Source organism: Netta rufina, assembly GCF_964035555.1.
Source record: "Netta rufina genome assembly, chromosome: W".
NCBI classification, from domain to species: domain Eukaryota; kingdom Metazoa; phylum Chordata; class Aves; order Anseriformes; family Anatidae; genus Netta; species Netta rufina.
In genome coordinates this window covers 11149196-11169309 of record NC_140139.1, presented here as the reverse complement: position 1 = coordinate 11169309, position 20114 = coordinate 11149196, and the positions used below count along the sequence as shown (strand labels likewise).

Below are 20114 nucleotides of genomic sequence, written 5' to 3'. Positions count from 1 at the left end.
AAAACTCTTCAGCTTATATGCACTGCAGGTGTTACATATGCAAAAGTTTTCCCATAAGGAATATATATATTCGATTCTTTACCCTGAAATCATTTGCATAGTGTCCGTCCCTTTGAGCATGTGCTGTTAAATGGGTCAGTGGCCTTTAGGGGTCTTTGAGACCTTCCGGTGATCATTTTTTTGGTGTCCACTAGTTGAACTCTACCTTAACGCATGTGCAGTGCGGGTCATCTCTTTTTCTCAGTTATCTGGTCCTAAACTGGTCCTAGTGGGTTTTAATCACAGTGATCAGAAAGGCCTAAGGCTTCTTACCTATTTGTGCATACTATTAACAAAGTTCAAGGTTTTCTTATCCTTTTTGTACGTACTAAAGTTTCAAAGTTGCTCAAGCAAGCATAATTTATGCACTACGGAGATACAGTGAAGCCTTTGTTCAAGGCATCAACCCTGCTTAATTAATAAATTGTGACAATTGTGCATATTTTATTTTTTTTTTTCTAAACAGTACTTTTGGACTGGAACTAAAAAGAATTGATGAGGAGTGATCCAAATCACAGAGAATTTGATATTACATTAATCTGAACTGCAGATTTGTACTTGGATATGAAACATTATAGTTCAGAACTGCAGGGATGCATCAGACAGGTTATGTTCAAGGCTGACCTTGAAACTGAAAATCCATCTCCACACAGAAGTCTTCAGAATCAAAAGAAGTTTTCTCACAAATCTGAAGCAAATGGATTTTCTCAAGGAATCATTACATATCATTTGCCTTTGCTCACAGTACATGTAATCTAAGCAGGTGTAGCATAATTGCCTAAGGTGACTGGGAAAATTAAACTAATATTCACATTTTAAAGAAAATGTACAGCACCAAAGAAGCTTTCAGGGTGGAGTGTAGCTGCACTGCCTAAACGTTCAATGGCTTCTATCAGACATTTTACCCCATTGGGAACAAATTGAAGAAAATAATCATCAGTTAACTGTAAATGCCCTTGGAAAAATACAAGGTAATATTTCCCTTGCCTTGAGCTGCATCCAAGCACAGTTATGGATACAGTCTGTAGCAGCAGCTATTACTAGAGAGGGAGAAGGAGGAACCTTACCCACTGAAATTCAGAAATTGAATCGTAATAATGCTTCTGAATTTGAAAAGGAATTTCAAGCATGGTGGCAATTAGTCAACTTTAAAATTATTGCCTTTATACTTACCATAAACAATGCCACAGTATACAATGTATATCCAATAATTGCATTAGGCAATCATAATGGAACTATACTTTATCCTAAGAAGCATAAAGAATAGGCCCATCAAAAGGGAGGAAAGTGGCCTAATTAAACCCTTGAAACTGTACTCGTATATATTGGGAAAGGCTGTGTTTGCATGAGAACCCATTGTGATTATATAGTCATAGATAATACAATTGTAGATACAAGTAATCACTCTAATGTTTGTGTTTGTAACTTTACCAAAATTCTAGGATGTGATTTTAGTTACTCAGCTCCTGTCATCTCTTACCAACTTCTTACAGCCAATTATACTCTACTTTAAGATCTGCTGCTTTCTCCTATTGGAATGAACCTTACCCTGGTGAAGAAATTACTGTTACATGAAGATTTGAAGCAGTTGATGAAACAAGAAAATACACAAAAGACTGATTACTGTCCATCGTGATATACAAGAAATACATTGAGTGATGGAAAGGGTAAAGAAAGATGAAAAACACCGTTGGTGTGACACTGTTTGGATGGTCACCAGCTGCCATGGGAATCTTCAACAAGATGCTTCACCCTGTTGTTGTTTTGTTAATACTCACTGCATTATGTTTTATACTAACAATTACTTTGCATGTTAAACTTTGGATTACATGAGAGAAGATACCATTGTGACTTCTGGGATCAGTTGACGAGCTGAGTGTCATCCCGTTTCCCCGCCCCCCCCGCCCCGGACACCTTTGGGTAAGATTTGAACACTGGTTATACCAGGTGTCTCTGTGGAAACTTAGAAATCTCTAGAGTCTTTGTGCCTTTTAACACGTTAATAACCAGGCTGTGTTACCAGTGTACTTTTGGCATGCTAGTGTGCTTTTGCAGACAGTGAATTTATCACCAGCAATCCAAAGAGACTGTGTACCTGTTGCTTTAATAAATTACACTAGATTGCATTGTTCCTAGTCGTGATAGTGCTCATTGAATGCGACCAAGCACTTCAAGTGTGGCCATGGTAGTTCATGGAATGCGACTAGAATGAGGGTGTGCTATGTTATTTGTGATTTCGTGTTTATGATAGTTCAGTACCCTGAACCCAACTGGACTTATATTGGCTAATTTGCTACACCTCTTAATGCGACAGAGAAATTGGCATAGCTGGCAGGATTGCTATGGATAAACTGCTGCAAAAATGCAAATGTGCCCTTTCCCAGGTTGGGAAGGAGTGGGCTCAAAAATTTTGGAAAAATTGAGAGAAAGTGGTAGAATGCATTAAACAGTGTCAGGCTGCACAGAAGATTGGAGTGAGAAAAGGTAAAGGTGTAATCTGTGCAGTATTAAGAGCCTGTTTGTCTTGTGCTCAGCAAGAAGCTAAGGAAACTCCTGCTCCCAAATTAATTTCTGGTATGGAATATACAGCTTTAAAATTGGAAAATGAGGTGTTAAAGTCATCATTGGCCTTTGAAAGGGAGATGGGAAAAACATTAGGAATCAGAGTGGATAAACTTTTGAATGCAAATAATCATCTTAAACAATTACTGGAAAGGGTTAATCACCTGTTACATAAAATGCAACCTTCTGCTCCAGTTAAGCAGGTTCATAGATTAATGCACAGTGCAGACCCTGAAAGCTGGGATCGTGGTATTTGGTTTGACAGTGATGATGAGATCAAAGAGACTGCTGATTCTGAACCTCAGTTGATTTCCTTGAGACCTTTGGTTAAAACTGAGACCACTGTTACTGATGAAGATGAAATCTGCACTAATGTGCGAACCATCCCATGGTCACCAGCAGAGTCGATAAAAAGACAGGAGAAGTTCTCAAGACAGTCAGGAGAATTGGAAGTTGAGTATGTGTGGAGAGTTCCTCTTGAAGGAGGAATGATCCTTATGGGTCCCTTCCAACTTGGGATATTCTATGATTCTATGATTCTAAAGAGCATTGGGCATGTGAACAAAAGTTTTAGGTGTTTGTTCGAATTTCACTCCATTGATATCTGTCTGGGGCTTGGAGTTAAAATGTATTAGCTTATTATAAAGATCAGTTGAATTGATCCGTTCATTAACCTGGAACATTAACACCTGCATTTGGGCAGAATATCCTGCTGCTTAACTAGCACCAGATGTCAGGCTCCATTACAAACTTTTTGTCATGAGCCACAAATACATTTAAGAATTATTTCAGTGCTACAAGCTGTTTCATGTTATAGCTAATGTTTAGCGCAACCTATTTATTCCACATTAACAATATTTTCACTAGTAACATCACAAGGGCAAAAGAAACGCTGAAGTTTGACTCAGATTTTAAAATGGTAAATAACTTTTTAATGGCCACACTTCACTAAAACACTTATGCTGAATTTTGCCCACATCTACCTTTACACATTTGTTGTTGATATAAGCAATAGAGAACTTCAAAAACATACAAAAGGGCATTACTGAATAATTTAAAGATACTTATTTGTAATTAAAGTTTTGCCAAAAAACTATTGTGATCTTTTATGGCTGCTACAAAAATACTTAAGAATTATTCTGCAATTTTACAATGCTGTGGTGAAAGATTAAAAATAACCATCTCATTCTTATTTAGGTAGTGGAAATGTCTATGTTTTCTTCAAAAGTACAATATGGTTACCATTAATTCTAAAAACTTGACAACATCTCTTTGCTATGCAAGCTACCACAACAAGGTTCCACGTACAGAACCTGTACACAAAGGGAAAAAGCAGGAAGAATAAAAAATTCAATAATTATGGTTATGCATGTAAAAATCTATAGCCATACAGTGAAAAAATACTACAAATCTATGTGAAAACAAAGGAGTAAAATTCTGTTACTGTATCAATTACTGCACTGCAGCACGTTTTATTTTTATTTTTATTTTTTTAATGTAAAACACCCCTTTTCTTGGTACATGCTGTTGCCAGTAACGTGGTTCATATTGGTAAACCCATAACTGCTACTCAGAGGCTGAGTACTGCACTAATTACAACTGCAGCCTCAGGTTATTTTGTATTGATGAAAATCATCAGCCTGTATTATGAAAAGGTAACAGGAATTTGTTTTCCCCAAACTGAACTCTGCTACCTTTTTCTTTCACAGCAAGCAATCTGAATGTTTGTGATAGGCAAAACTTACTATGGATAGTACAGAAGGGCTCTTAACTAGTGAGAATCTTTATCAATTTATTTAATAATCTGTAATTACTTTTATAAGTCTATATTATATTATAACCAAGAGATCCCATAAAGAAGCATATATGCTCCTCTCAACTAAGACAACTTTAGACATCAGGTTTCTGTTTTTTAATTATATTTTTTTCTGATGATTTTATTTTAACAAATACCAAATAAATTAAAATTTATTAAAAACAAACAAACTTCTTTGCTATTGGGAAAGCCACATGACCAGGAAAAAAATGTTTATGATCACTGAAATATTTGTATTACCTATTAAAAATATGATGCTTTAATATAAATAGCATCAGAAATATCTAACAGACTAGTGACACAACTTCATTTGAGACTGCAGATCTATATGAAATTCTTGTTTTTATCATTTGGAGTTTTCCCTTGAAGCATTTTCAACTTTCTACTAATAACATATGTCATACAACCCCTCTATTCTCAAAGTGAATATATGAAATTCCCACTATAAAAGCTGCTCCTGGCCCTGAGAAATACAGTATTTCATCATTTGCTACAAAAATGTTCTGCACTCCAAGCTGCAGGCGTGACTTCTCCCAAATTTATCAATATCTATCTTAGCTCAAGATGTAGACTTTCATACAGTGAAGAAAACATCAACAGCGAAGAAAAAATGTGGGAAAATATTTCTGTTCAGAAAAATTCCAGTGGTGAAACAGCAAAAAGGCGTTTCCCATAAGAACAATTACTAACTAGATTCTGAGTTGTTAATCATTTCAGTTTAATGTTATTCCTGTACATTAAAATCTTTTGGAATACTGTTACTATTACTCACAAATCAAATAACATATTAGAGTTCTGCCAGATAGTTTCATAAAAGCAATATCCTACCATAAATTAAATTTGTGAAAGAAAATAAACATGACGAAAGATTTACTTATTGAGGAACATGTTTTATAGATAAATATACTGAAAACACAGCAGGGTTTAATATTCCCCTAATTCCCCTATTTGTAAAAAAAAAAAAAAAAAAAAAAAAAAAAAGTATAATATACAAACATAAAAAAAAATATTGTGAAGGAATGTGACATAATTACCCAGATTTGTACCCATTCACTCCTCAGATACTGGTGGCTATCTCCTTTTGACATAAACCTTTATATCTATTAACCCAGAGACATGCATATGTGGGCAGTTAGCCCAAGCAGAATAGTCATTCAGCTTTCCCAAAATTTAAACTATCATAAATTACCATTTGGACAGCATTAGAAAGAAATCGAAGCATACAAGGAATAAACTATAGTTTCTTTTTATATCAAAATGTACTCTTGAAAATGTGTTTGGCACAGTGCTATATTATATAGTTAACACTAAATATTGCAGGATACAGTAAAACCCTGGAGTTAACTTGTGTTTATATCCCTTAAGGGATAAAACTAAAGATACCAATTATTCAGAAATCAGCCTATACAAACTGTATAAACAATATCTTATGTCTTGAATTGAAAACCACTAATATAGTAAATATTACATAAAAGACTGCAAAATAATATAAATGGATTTAAACAGATCTTTACAATAAGAAATTCAAATGGAAACAGACAAGTAACAAAGAGAAGTAAAAAAATTTATTGCAGTATTCATTCCACCAGATTTGCTGGGGATCCCTTTTCTTGTAGTATTTCAGGGTGACCTAATACATCAAAATCTACATTTACAAAAACTCCTGCAAATAGGTCAGAGATACTGCATGCTCCCCCCCCCTCCCCTCCCCTCCCCCCCCCTTTTTTTTTTTCCTTCAACAGAATAAATTATATATCCAGGAGATTATGCCATTTTACAGCCTGGAAAAACAATGCTTCCCTGGAAACTGGGCTAAGCTAAAGAAAGCCATCCGCTGCTAGGTTAAACTTCAAGAACACTTTATTAAGAACATTAACAGACTAATTTCCAACATTCACTTGTTTATTTTTTTTTTTTTAACAGAAATTGTTTTTTTTTCAAGATATAAACATTTTTTTTGTTAAACTATAATACAGTGGGAGTAAAAATGAACTGAGAAGTTTCTGCTGCACAACAGCGAAGGAAGCTCCCACAAAAAATGTTTACCAAACATTTCCTTCTTGTTTTTTTTTTTTTTTTTTTTTTTTTTTCTCCTGTGTCCCAGGTCCCATTCTTACTTTTCATTTAACTGTTTGTTTCCAGAAAGTTGATATTTCAAGTTTTTGTGTTATTTCAATTCCTGCAAATTTGGCTGCATGTACAAATTCATTAGCTGGAAGTTCCATCCTTGGCAGCATACAGCGATCGTAAAGTCTGAACAACTTTATTAGTCAGCTTATTAGCACTTGTTAGAGCAATTTTTTTGTAAATAATGTCTGACTCTTTAATAGTGTCTACCCAAGGCACCAGTTTGCGGCCATCACGGCGCTTAGCCTCAGTCCAGGAGCCACTGTAGGAGCCTGCCATCCACTGAACACTGAAGCCATTGCTGGTTTTCTGTACTACTCTTGCAATTTGTGGTCGGTCTTTGTACTTTGGACAGCAAATAGCGATGACATCCATGACATCAACACTTTCATTCATCTGTGAAGCCAACTCTGTAGAGTCTGAATTTCGTTTTGACCTTCTCAATGACTAAAACATTGGGGGGGAAAAAAGACCAAGTGTTACACAAAAGAACTTTAGTGAAATTATTGCTTTTATTGCTTTTAATCCCTTGACGCCGGGAGTTGGGATTTCCCAGCACACATTCCATTGCCGGCAATGAGACGCACCGCGACCGCCAGCGCCAAGGGGTTAACATATCCTTGTAAAATCACATACTCTTAATTTGTACCCGTGTCTTTATCTCTTATTGATATATAAAATTATATATACACATGAATAATAAAGCTACATAAAAAAATGGCAACAATAAAAAGGATAACACACAGTACATTCCAAAGGAAAATTAATAAGTTTTTATGCTGGATAAATCTCATTTTCTATTTTTTTTTATTATTGTCTTTTCTGTTAAACTTTCTACAAAAGTTGTATAAATGCTTAAGTAGAGAATCTCTATCTACAAAATGCTTTCATGTGGATTACATTACTTGGTGTACATTTAATATAATAGTTTGACATTTATAAGCACATAAAAATCATTTTACGTAATACGCTGCGAAATACGTTGACTCCTCCTCCGCCTCACCCCTGAAGTGCCTCCTCCTCTATCCTCCCCATCACTTTCATCATCCTCTGTCTCAGCTGCATTGTTTTTAGGGCTGCCTCCTCCAAGCAGCGAAGTAATTGCTTTGTTCCGAGCATTTGTGCTAGCTGACACCTCTCCATCTTCTTCCTCTTCATCAGGATCCAAATGTTCCATAAGGAGTTTAAACTATACATTAAAAAAAAAAAAAAAAAAAAAAAGATCCACACTGTAACTTTAAAAATAACCGTTGATATAACACTACATTAAATTAAATTAAATGGAAAGATAAGGAAAGAGGGTAAAACATATGGCAGACAACTTCAAGCTTGAACAGCTCATGTGTTCCTGAAAGGAAATTGTGAGTTATCAGAATATCACATAAGATTACCAGGAACATAACATTTTGAAATGTTTGTCTAATTCATTAGCATCTACTTTCAAGTTTGTACTGTGTTAGCCAGTTTAAAAGAGTTATAGATTTTCTGCTGAGCAACTTTACTTACATCTAAGTACTGTTTTACTATACTTCTCTTCACTTCTTCAGTGATCTTAGAATTAGCCATATCACTCTGCAGAAAATCCAGAGTTTGTTTTGGATGGAAATGCACTCCTGTCTTCCTGTTTATCGCTTTATCATAAACTTTTGCAGATTCAGATGGAGAATATTTCTGAATTTTACTGTTTAAAGAAAACAAGAAAGAAGAGTTTTTAAGGAAATTCTAAAATAATTTCAAGGAAAAGCTTTTAAAATCTTCAATATAAGCAGTCATACTTTCATTATTTCATCTACAATAGACAACCTAATAAAAAATTAATCATTGCTTTTTCTAAGACAAAGTTTCTGTTTCATTACATTCAATGTGTTACATTTATGATTTTTCTCTTACATAAATCTATTGCTTAAACAATTAGTTACAATAACTTTTTTAAAAAACTTCCAAACTTAATCCTTACAAAGAACCCACTAAATTACAAGATCAGGCTATTATCTAAGTATCCTTACCTATCAGAGAATCCACAGAGGTTCTTTAAATGCTGTTTCAGCATCAAAAGTAATAATATGCCTTGCGAGACATTTGCAAATTCAATTAAAGGAGCTGAATTTTCTGGTAAACATTTCATCACAGCATTTATATCATTTTCTTCATCAGAATCTGAATCAAAGTCTACTCGTTTCCGTAATCTCCGAGGCTTAGAAGCTTCCTCTTCACTTTCACTCTCACTACCACTGTTACTGTCACTCTCAGCCTCCTCGTCTGATGAAGACTTTCTTTCCTTTTTTTTGTCTTTCACCATAGACTGTGACAGAAAGAAATTAACACACGTTCCAAAATTAGGGTAAAGTAGCATCATGTCTGTTTTTAGAAAATCTTTCCAAAATCATAATTGGCTGAAATCAGCAAGAATTCCCTGAACAATATAACAACAACAAATAATTCAGAACTCGATATTCAAAGATTAAAATTATTTATGGAAAAAAGATGCTCAATTTCCCCCCTGACCCTGACCCCCACCCCAAAAGAACTGATCCAAAGACTACTCCCCCCCCCTCCCCCCAAGTGGGAGGTACTCCACTGACACTGGTGCCCAATCTGAAGAATCTGTCTTTTTCTACCAGATCAAAAATCAACTTTGGTGGGGTGAGAACACAAAGCAGTGTACTTTCCAGGCATCAGCTCTGACTTGTAATTAGTATCAGATTGGAAATTCTTGGAATGGGTTTGCTTCTTAACAGCTTGGACCTTTTATCATTAATCATTAAAGTTGTCCAGGAAATGAAGAAGTCTGAGAAACAGAGGTCTTTTTCTTACAGGGTTGTGTATTGCCGTAACAACAGATATTATACCATGACTGGGGTTCTTAAATACCACCATATGAAATGAAATACAGCACACTTTTCTTGCAGTAAACAATGTATTTAAAGTCTCTCAGGTGACACACATGCAACTACCATCAGCTACTTGAGAACAAAAAGAATTAAACAGCAAACTGGATTTTATTATTCAAACAATCACAATAAACCAGTATTTCATGATGATTCCAGGTTCATGTACTTCCAGATGCATGCAATTTATTATTATTCAGAAATATTAGGAAATGATAGGTATTTAATAATGAGATCTCAAAATTTTCTTTCTTTTTTAATAATGTAAGCAGAAACGTAAGGAAAGGTTTTTAATTAGTGTCTTCCAGATCCATGCCAGAACAAAAAGGGTTATTTGTTTGTTTGTTTTTTAACTAATGATTACAAAGTAATGCTGCTCATCCATATCATAATAATGGTACTGTACTCACTGAAAAATTGACCAAATTATAGAGAAGCTTATGTTGCCACCATAATATAGTAAACTATAAAGACACATACCTCTTTAAATGACTGTAGTAGGTTGCTACCAGAAACTGATAGTGTAATGTCTATATGATGCATTATAAACAGTGGCTCTTCCTGTGTTTGATAAGGAAAACATGCTAGATTGTCTGCTATGTACAAGAGCATATTCACCTCTGTTTTCTGGAAGTTAAGAATAAATACAAAATTATAAGCGTACCTATAAATACATTGGATTTATACTCTTATCATATTTTCCTAACAGTCTAGAGCAAAAAAACATAACAAATTTTATTTTAGATATCTTCCACCTGACACTAAAGAACATATGTAAAATTTAGCCATAACTTACATTATTTTTGATCAATCCAAACTGGGTATATAGAAAGATATAGAATGATGCAAAAATAACAAATATTATATATGTAAATACCTCATATTGCAAAGCAAAACACAATAGGGAAACAAAGTTATCAATATTTATGTCATAAAAATACATTGTGAAAGGAGAATTTAAGCTTGTACTGCTATTTGAATTTCTTTTGAGGTGAAAGAAATGTGATGCTTACTGCAGTATCATCAAAGAGGTTGAGTAAAGAAATTAAAAATGCTCGTCTGTGTTGACGGTTTCCTCGAATCAGAGAGTATAGGTGTGAACACAATGCACTGGATGATTCATCGTGTCTAAAACCTCTTACAGGATCCTTTGGGCAGGTATTGATCGCCTGTTGCACCTGGTAAGACATCTTCATACCAGCCACTGCTTTCATCTGAAAAGTATTTATTTTTATTTAAACCATTGCTTTCAAGCAGTGAAACTGAAACATATAATATCTTTTTTTGCAGTGGAAAATTAAACAAATGCCTGTTAACAGAAACTACAAACTTTTTTTTTTTTTTAGCTTATTTCCTTTTAAGTGGCTGCTCATCCGAAGTTTAACTTTCAAACATGCACTGCAGTGATACTACCTCTTGAGTTGGCAAACATTAAAACAGAATTTGTGGCAGAAATCAAAGTGTCTTGTGAACTGCTTTCACCATTCATTCTATGTTAGAAACATATACAGCTAATCTATTTACCAACTGCAGCAAAGTATTCCAACTTAAACTACTTTCAAGAATACTGAAATGTTCATACATGAACAGAATATTTTACCAAATGTGTATGCTTATGTCAGCTATAGTGAAACCAATACTGAGTCCATATTAGTGCAAAATAACCAACAAAAAATGAGATTTTTATTTTTTTATTTTTTTGCAGATATCCTAGAATTTCCAACAACTTCCTATGCTATGCTCCTTCAGCTCAGATTACAATTCATAAAGCCTCAATATCCTAAAATCCTATTTTGAACGTGTTCTTCTCCCTAGTCTACTGATAGAGGTAAGTTGTTGCTAAACATTACAAAACACCTGTCCTTATCTCTTATCAAATAAATGTTCGTGTACTATTCACTGTGCAAAACATTGTGAACTATAAATTAAAGACAATTTTAGACTGGAAGAGATGCTTCAAATTATTACATCCTATTACATTATTTCTATTTCTAACAACAGAAATCTCTGATCGGGGAAAGAGTCAGGATCTTCTTTACAGCTGCTTATAGTTAATTTGTTACTTGATACTATTTTTCTGCAGCTGAGGCATATTCAAGTGTTTGCTATCAGCAAACAGTATTCTGTAAAATTTTAATTTAGAATTACTTACATGAATGAACCCAGCATATTTTTTGTCTATTTCCACCAACTGCTGGTCAGCTTTGTTTCTCATAGAGGGCTCTGGATCTGTGCCCATAGCAATTAAGTATGGCACACACTTGAAAAAAAAAAAAAGAAAAAAAAAAGAAAGAATTATTCAGAGTCATTGTACCACCTCTTTCTCACTCTATCTTTGTTCTTCCATTGTTCTTCCAGTCAGAACACTGTTGTTCTTGTATTCTGACTACTGCAGGAACTAGAATAGGAAACTATGCAACTTCACCACCTGACTACTTTTTGCAAGCACATAGTGCAATATACAAGAAAGACCAGCATTACAAATAATGATAGAAGTTGTGCAAGGTTTCAGGTAGCATTCCTATTTCTCTCAAATTCGAAAGTCAATTTACAGTACAAAAAATGCCATTAAAAAAAAAAACAACAAACAAGCACACAACTTATGACTGAACATGCATGATGGGTGCAGCATTAAAAATTATAAAAAATATTATGTAAGCAAAGAATAATGGAGATGATGACTGAAGACAGTTCCAACATTGGCTCTGGAATTTCATAGTGTTTGGAGGATATGGGGATTGAGGTGGAGGCAAGCTAACGCAGTTTCCAGTATAAAGAAACAAAAGAAGGGAAAGGCCTGGCATACACCTGAAATTATAACAGAAAAGTAATACTATCTATCCAATGTCGTCCCCCCCCAAATACTATTCCCCCCCCCCCCCCAAAAAAAAAGCCTACCATACCTGAACAGGATGGATGAGACCCTGGTTTAATGTCAGTGCAATGACGTTTAGAGAAAAGTGGCGTACACTGGACTGGGTATGAAAGAAAGCCTCAAGGACCTGTTTGAGATATAGTTGCATGATGGAACTACTCATCCCTGAGGAAATATCACCCATTTCTTTCAGGTCTTCCTGTTTTGCTACTTTTTTCCCTGTAAAAAGGACAAAAACAATAACACTCACCACAGTATAATCATTTACTTTGCCATTAGTTGATGCATAGTGATCTTTAAGCTTTACAATATATACACATTTAATCTGTCTTAGAATGTGTTTATGATCTCATGAAATGTAGAACAATCTGATGGTAAATATTCTTCAAGAAAACTGAAGACATGACCTTAATTATACTCTTTTTCCTTAAAAAAAAAAAAAGTTTTTAATTTAAATTTTTTCTTATTATTTCTTATTTTGTATCTGCAAATTAACCTTAGAGAAGATTTCGATGAAAAGCATTACTAATATCATTACAGCAATTATGTATTCTGGATTGCTTCCAGAATTTATACATCTTGAAAGTTAATAATAACCTACACTTCTCAATACACCTATGCACATAATGTTTTTTGAAAATTCTCCTAGGATACTTTGCATACAGTATTACTGATAGATAACAATCTTAAGTGATTCAGTTCACATACATAACTGTATGAAAAAAGTTAGATTTTGAATGCCTCATTAGCACAGAAGAATTTAACACTTACACTCTCTGTCTGCCTGCTGCATACGTGTATCCTCCTCTTGCAAGTAGGTCTGGAGGTTTTTTAACACCTGGATTTTTAAGTTTACTGAACAGTTCTTATCTGAAAGAATGCTGTTGTACAGAGTCTTTACATCCTGTTCAAACATTAAGCTTGGGTGCTGTATAAATGCAAATCCTAAGGGGGGGGGAAGAGGAAATATTCCACATTATCATCTAGAAATTATATTTCTATTTTTTAAGTCTTGTTTCAAAATACAGGTATGAAATTTATCCCCTCCCAATTCCTACAACAGCATAACTTTTTCTAATCCAAACAGTATTGCTTTTTCATATGGACACCATCCAAAACTTATAAGGAGTTCTATCAGCCATGAAAGCAATACTCTTGATAAAGACAGGGTGCTGACCTAGGGAAGCTGCAGTAAGAAGAGTCATACAGGTCTGGAAGCAGTGTAGTGGTCAGTATCTGAATAATTAGGAGCTCTCCAAGGAACCATCAAGGAACAAAAATCAAAATGTTATATCCTCGACTTGCCTTGCAAGTACACATTGGGAAGAGAACCATAATCAGACCTTAAAAGACTTACAGTTAAGCTTAATCATATAATCCTAGAATCATCAAGGTTGGAAAAGACCTCCAAGATCATCTGGTCCAACCATCACCCTACTACCCCGACGTCACCCACTAAACCATGTCCCTAAGCACCACGTCCAACCACTACTTAAACACCCCCAGGGATGGTGACTCCACCACCCCCCTGGGAAATCCATTCCAATGCCTGACTACTCTTTCTGAGAAGAATTTTCTCCTAATTTCCAACCTAAACCTACCCAGCACAAGCTGAAGCTATTCCCTCTAGTCCTATCGCTGGTTATCTGTGAGAAGAGGCTGAACACCAGCTCCCCACAACTTCCTTTGAGGTAGTTGGAAAGAGCAATAAGGTCTCTCCTGAGCCTCCTCTTCTCCAGACTAAACAACCCCAGTTCCCTCAGCCGCTCCTCATAGGACCTGTGTTCCAGGCCCTTCACCGGCTACATAGCCCTTCTCTGGACAGACATGTTCCAGGGCCGCGATGTCCTTATTGTAGTGAGGGGCCCAAAACTGAACACAGTGCTTGAGGTGTGGTCTCACCAGAGCAGAGTATAGGGGGACAATCACCTCCCTGGTCCTGCTAGCTACACTATTCCTGATACAAGCCAGGATGCTGTTGGCCTTCTTGGCCACCTGGGCACACTGCTGGCTCATGTTCAGGCAAGCATCAATCAGCACCCCCAGATCCTTTTCCTCTGCACAACTTTCCAGCCACTCTGCTCCAAGCTTGTAGCGCTGCATGGGGTTGTTGTTGTGGCCAAAGTGCAGGACCCAGTACTGAGCCATGTTGAACCTCATCCCATTGGCCTCTGCCCATTGACCCAACCTGTCCAGGTCCCTTTACAGGTTCTTCCTACCCTCCGACAGATAGACACTTCCCCCCAACTTGGTGTCGTCTGCAAACTTGCTGAGGGTGCACTCAATTCCCTCATCCAAGTCATCAATAAAGATATTAAAGAGGATGGGCCCCAACACCGAGCCCTGGGGAACACCACTGGTGACCAGTCACCAGCTGGATTTCACTCCGTTCACTGCTGCTCTCAGGGCCCAACTGTCCAACCAGTTTTTAACCCAGCTAAGGGTGTAGCTGTCCAAGCCATGGGCTGCCAGCTTCTCCAGGAGAATACTGTGGGAGACCGTGTCAAAGGCCTTGCTGAAGTCTTGGTAGACTACATCAACAGCCTTTCCCTCATCCACCAGGCAGGTCACCTTATAGAAGGAGATGAGATAGTCAGGCAGGACTTGCCTTTTATGAACCCACGCTGACTGGACCTGATCCCCTGGTTGTCCCGCAGATGCTGTGTGATTGCATTCAAGATGACCTGTTCCATCACCTTTCCTGGCACCGAAGTCAGGCTGACAGGCCTGTAGGTCCCTGGGTCCTCCTTACAACCCTTCTTATAGATGGGCATCACATTAGCAAGTCTCCAGCCATCCGGGACCTCTCCAGATGACCATGACCACTGATAGATGATGAAAAGCGGACCAATAATCACATCCGCCAACTCCCTCAGCACCCTTGGGTGAATCCCATTTGGCCCCATGGACTTGTGACAGTCCAGGTGGAGCAGCAGGTCTCTGTTTCCACCTGAATTGTGAGGTGGTTCTTCTGTTCCCCATCCAAGATTTCCAGGTCGGGAGGCTGAGTACCCTAAGGATAAGTGGTCTGGCTAGTAAAGACAGACGTAAAGAAGGCATTAAGAACCTCAGCCTTTTCCATATCCTCTGTAGTCATGTTCCCGCCTGCATCCAGTAAAGGATGGAGATTCTCCTTGGCCCTCCTCTTGTCGTTAATATATTTATAAAAACATTTTTTGTTATCCTTAACCATAGTGGCCAGGTTCCCTCAACAGGAGTGACACATCCCAAAGCAAAGGCTAAGCCTGTTAAGTGTCCTTACTGAAAAGACACACAAATAATTACTGATAGGAAAATATTCATTCTTTACGCAACATCTTTATTTTGTATAAATGTGGAAATAGCTTGCTAGTTCTTTTCACCTTATTGCTTCATACAAATGTTGAATGATTTGACAACTTGGCTCAATTGCCTGTAAGGTAAAATTTTGCCCTGTCTACCACATGTCCACACATACAACAGCTAACCCCAAAATAGAACCAATATGTAGATGAGATCAATATATCACTTAAAGCAGTGTTCTGAGGTTTAATTAAAATAAAGATCGAGGTGCTTACAGGCAGAGGAAGAAAAATCTGAAAAAAAAAAATATTGATAGGCACCCCCACCTTCTCCCCTTCCCCCAAACTGATCAGAGTTCAGTCTCTAAGTTAGCAACATTGTTGGCTAATGCAATATTGTCAACATCCATGAGTAAAGTAATTATGTCTATGGTTAGCATGGTAGCCCATGTCCCATGTGCAATATCCTGTATAGGACAATTACATTTGACTAAACTACAGAAAGTGTTGTGCACCTTGATGCAATGCCTAGAAAAACTCCAGTTAGTCCAGAACACCATGGCATTGCTGCTGCAACTAAGACAACTCTAAAGCCATTAATTCTGCTCAGCTGTCTGAAATGGATTCTCACAGAATTTCAAATCAAGATTAAGTCTTGGTTCTTATCCTCAGAGCCCTTACTAGTCATCTAAAAAGCCACCAAAACAGCAGCAGTTACAAACTGCCATAATTCCCTTAACTCCTGCAGAAGATCTGGCCCTTCACTTAGAATGCTCAAGATTTTTCCAGCCCTTTATCTAGTTATTCTTTAACCATGCCTTGAGGACTGAAAAAACAAACAAACAAACAAACACCAAAAAAAAAAAAACAAAAAAACCCACAAGATTTGGAGCTAAAAAATACTTGCATCTCCATTACTTTTGAAATCCACTGCTTTTTAAAACTTGGACACGCATCAAAAAGGCATTCACTGTCAAAAGCATCCACTCTACTGCAGAAGTATACAACTAGCATCCCTTTGACTTCATTTCTATAGCAATTTCTCAAATAAAACATGTAGTAAAGTTTGATTTTAAATAAATTCCCTGCCACCACATAAATACATAAATTCCTGCTATAATGCATAGATGTTTACTATAGCAGAATAATAAAAATTATTAATATTTCTTACCCAGGCCAATAATGGCTTTTGTCTGTACTTCTTCATCTGAATGCTTTGTAAAATACATCAGCAGTTCAAGTACTTTATCCTTAATGTTAACCTGAGTAAATTGCAACAAAAATAACAACTGTTTGAGGATGAAACGGATGCTTTTAATCTCTTATGAAAACCATAAATATCAAAAAGAAAAGAGAAACACAATCTTACTACATAGCCTTTGCACATATTTACAGACCAAAAAACATCCTTCTATGCATTATGAAAAAACAGCACTGAGCAACTAGGAATACTGTGTTTTCAAATAAAAGTGGAACATTCAATACACATAAGACTTGGAGAGTAAATACAAGTTATTTTACCTTACTGTTGCCCTTAAAATCTTCCTGATCAAAATCAAAATGCCGACATAGAGCTCCAACAGTGAAAAGTGATCTGAGGAGTGCTGGTTTATTGGCAGTAAGTATTGTACTGTTGGGATCTTCTTGGTGTTGACTTTTTAATTTTGAAAGCGCACCTACAGTAAGATAAAAGTTTTAATGACAGTATATAAACAGGGTGCATCCCTAAGACTTGTAGCCATAACTGAAAAGTGAAACTTACATGTTGTGACTTGACTTCACTTACCATAGTATCTATTAAAACAGGCCCACACAAATTTATAGTTCTGAGTGACTTTATTCACAATAGCGCCAAGACAGCTCACACAATACTGAACAACCTAGGAGCAAGAGAGAACAAATGAATTACATACTTAGAAATTAAAATTGAGATTTTTGTGGAGATATGTAGAACTAAAACAAACACTCTAGCAGTCTATCTCCTAGACTGCTCTGAAAACCTGCCCAAAGTCATAATCATTAAAATATAGCAACAACACATACAAACTCCAGTAAACCAAGAACATTGTTTATTTCATGGCTCATCGGTCCTACGACCAGCATAAGCAACTTCATAATGAAGATAGACTTCCATTAAATCAAAACCATGTATGTCACAACATAAAACTAAGTCAACAACTGAATATTAGCAATTAAAATCTTACCGTCATGCCATATTTGATGATGAGTTTCATGAGGTCTTCCTCAATAGTGGCAAGGAAGGTCTCACTTGGGTGCTCCATTAGCGGCACTACAAGCTCTAAGATTTTTGCAACATTACAGATCACCATGAAATCATTCTGGGTCTGAAACAACAGTGTTTATAGCATTTAACATTTCTGTATATGTTACATATAAACTGTCTGTAACTGTTATTAATATGCACTGATAGTCACAAAATCCCAGCTCTTATGTAAGATATCACTAAGGTATTTAGTAAAGATTTAGAATGTTATTCATATAGTTTATGTATGATATTAAATTACTTATTATTATGAAAGCTAGTTCTTGTTTTTTTTATGGAACCTCCAGAAAAAATAAATCTGTAGAAGCAGAATTTCACCTTTCATCAAGGCTGCATGCACACCTGAAAAATTTTGATCCTGATAATTTTATTATATATATATATACATGTATATATATTTAAAGAGTCCTACAACAAATCTACAGAATGCTTCTTGATGCACACTAGAGAACACACAACACCTGGCAACAGGTATCAGCAACAAATAAAGTTGTGCTATGGCTGAATGTGGCTTAAACAAAATAGACAATAATGTGCACTAACATAGAAATTACAATTAAAACGATTACTAGTTTGCATAATCATGAATTTATATATATTGTGAGAAATCTACAGAAAACATTTTTTATATTTAAATATACAACCTGATACAAATGGACTTTTTTTTGACAAATCAGGCTCACTGATCACGATAGGATAATTCCCATATGCTACAATCAAGCTATTTAACATATTCAAGTTGACAGTGGTGAATTTATTCTACAATTCATCTCAACCTGTGTAAGAACAAAAGCGATGTAACCCACTAAAGAGATATTGCAGCAAGTAAATGATCTGATACCCCTTTCCTATACTGTTAGACAGGAAACAGCTCTAAAAATCTGCTGGAGATGTGCCTAGAGAGTGCTTCAGGACCGAATCCAGAAAATCATAGGACCATAGAATATCCCAAGTTGGACAGGACCCATAAGGATCATCGAGTCCAACTCCTGGCACCACACAGGTCTACCCAAAAATTCAGACCATATGACTAAGAGCACAGTCCAGACGCTTCTTAAACTCCAACAGGCTTGGTGCCTTGACTACAACCCTGGGGAGCCTGTTCCAGCGTGCGACCGCCCTCTCGGTGAAGAACCTCTTCCTGAAGTCCAGCCTAAACCTCCCCTGCCTCAACTAGTCACCATTCCCGCGGGTCCTATCACTGGTGATTAAGGAGAATAGGTCGGCACCTGTCCCTCCACTCCCCCTCGCGAGGAAGCTGTACACTGCGATGAGGTCTCCCCTCAGCCTCCTCTTCTCCAGGCTGAACAGGCCAAGTGACCTCAGCCGCTGCTCATGTCTTCCCCTCTAGGCCCTTCACCATCTTTGCAGCCCTCCTCTGGACACTCTCCAAGAGTTTCATGTCCTTTTTGTACTGTGGGCCCCAGAACTGTACATGGTACTTGAGGTGAGGCCGCACCAGTGCAGAGTAGAGTGGGACAATCATTTCCCTCGACCAACTAGCACTGCTGTGTGTTGTGGTTTAACCCGGCCGGCAGCTAAACACCACACAGCCATTCGTTCACTCTCCCCCTCCCTCTCTGGGATGGGGGAGAGAAATGGGAAAGTGAAGCCTGTGGGTTGAGATAGAGACAGTTTATTAAGACAGGAAAAAATAATAATAATGATAATAGCACTATTACTAATAATGTGTACGAAACAAGTGATGCACAATGCAATTGCTCACCACCCGCTGACTGATGCCCAGCCTAACCCCGAGCATCCGGCCCCCCCTCCCCCGGCTAGCCACCCCTATATATTGTTCAGCATGACGTCAGATGGTATGGAATACCCCTTTGGCTAGTTTGGGTCAGCTGTCCTGGGTCTGTCCCCTCCAAGATCCTGCTGCACCCCCAGCCTGCCTGCTGGCAGGACAGAGCGAGAAGCTGAAAAGTCCTTGGCTTAGTGTTAGCACTGCTCTGAACAATTAAAACATCAGCATGTTATCAACACTCTTTTCATAGAATCATAGAATATCCTGAGTTGGAAGGGACCCATAAGGATCATCAAGTCCAACTCCTGGCACCACACAGTCCAAACGCTTCTTAAATTCAGACAGGCTTGGTGCTGTGACTACTTCCCTCAGGAACCTGTTCCAGTGTGCGACCACCCTCTCAGTGAAGAACTTCTTCCTGATGTCTAGCCTAAACCTCCCCTGCCTCATTCCTGCGGGTCCTATCAGTGGTGATTAAGGAGAATAGGT

The 20114-nt window shown here is 37.1% G+C and overlaps 1 protein-coding gene across 4 annotated transcripts in view; it reads right to left on the bottom strand.

Annotated features, from left to right (window-relative positions):
- Positions 1-6179: 6179 nt before the first annotated feature.
- The window catches only part of LOC311220786 (nipped-B-like protein), a 194445-nt gene continuing 180510 nt past the window's right edge, over positions 6180-20114 (bottom strand). For 2 of the 4 annotated variants that reach the window (XM_084304368.1, XM_084304367.1), the window contains 13 exons: positions 17793-17933; positions 17375-17468; positions 17110-17264; positions 16760-16850; positions 13079-13252; positions 12336-12526; positions 11585-11692; positions 10446-10646; positions 9913-10059; positions 8551-8846; positions 8051-8225; positions 7548-7733; positions 6180-6991 (listed from right to left, as the gene is read on the bottom strand). In XM_084304368.1, the coding sequence (XP_084160494.1) occupies positions 6626-6991; positions 7548-7733; positions 8051-8225; positions 8551-8846; positions 9913-10059; positions 10446-10646; positions 11585-11692; positions 12336-12526; positions 13079-13252; positions 16760-16850; positions 17110-17264; positions 17375-17468; positions 17793-17933 (2325 nt within the window). In that variant the 3' untranslated portion in view covers positions 6180-6625. Of the gene's footprint in view, positions 6992-7506; positions 7734-8050; positions 8226-8550; positions 8847-9912; positions 10060-10445; positions 10647-11584; positions 11693-12335; positions 12527-13078; positions 13253-16759; positions 16851-17109; positions 17265-17374; positions 17469-17792; positions 17934-20114 lie in introns of those variants that run through there. The other 2 variants (XM_084304369.1, XM_084304370.1) reach the window with 2 other exon arrangements.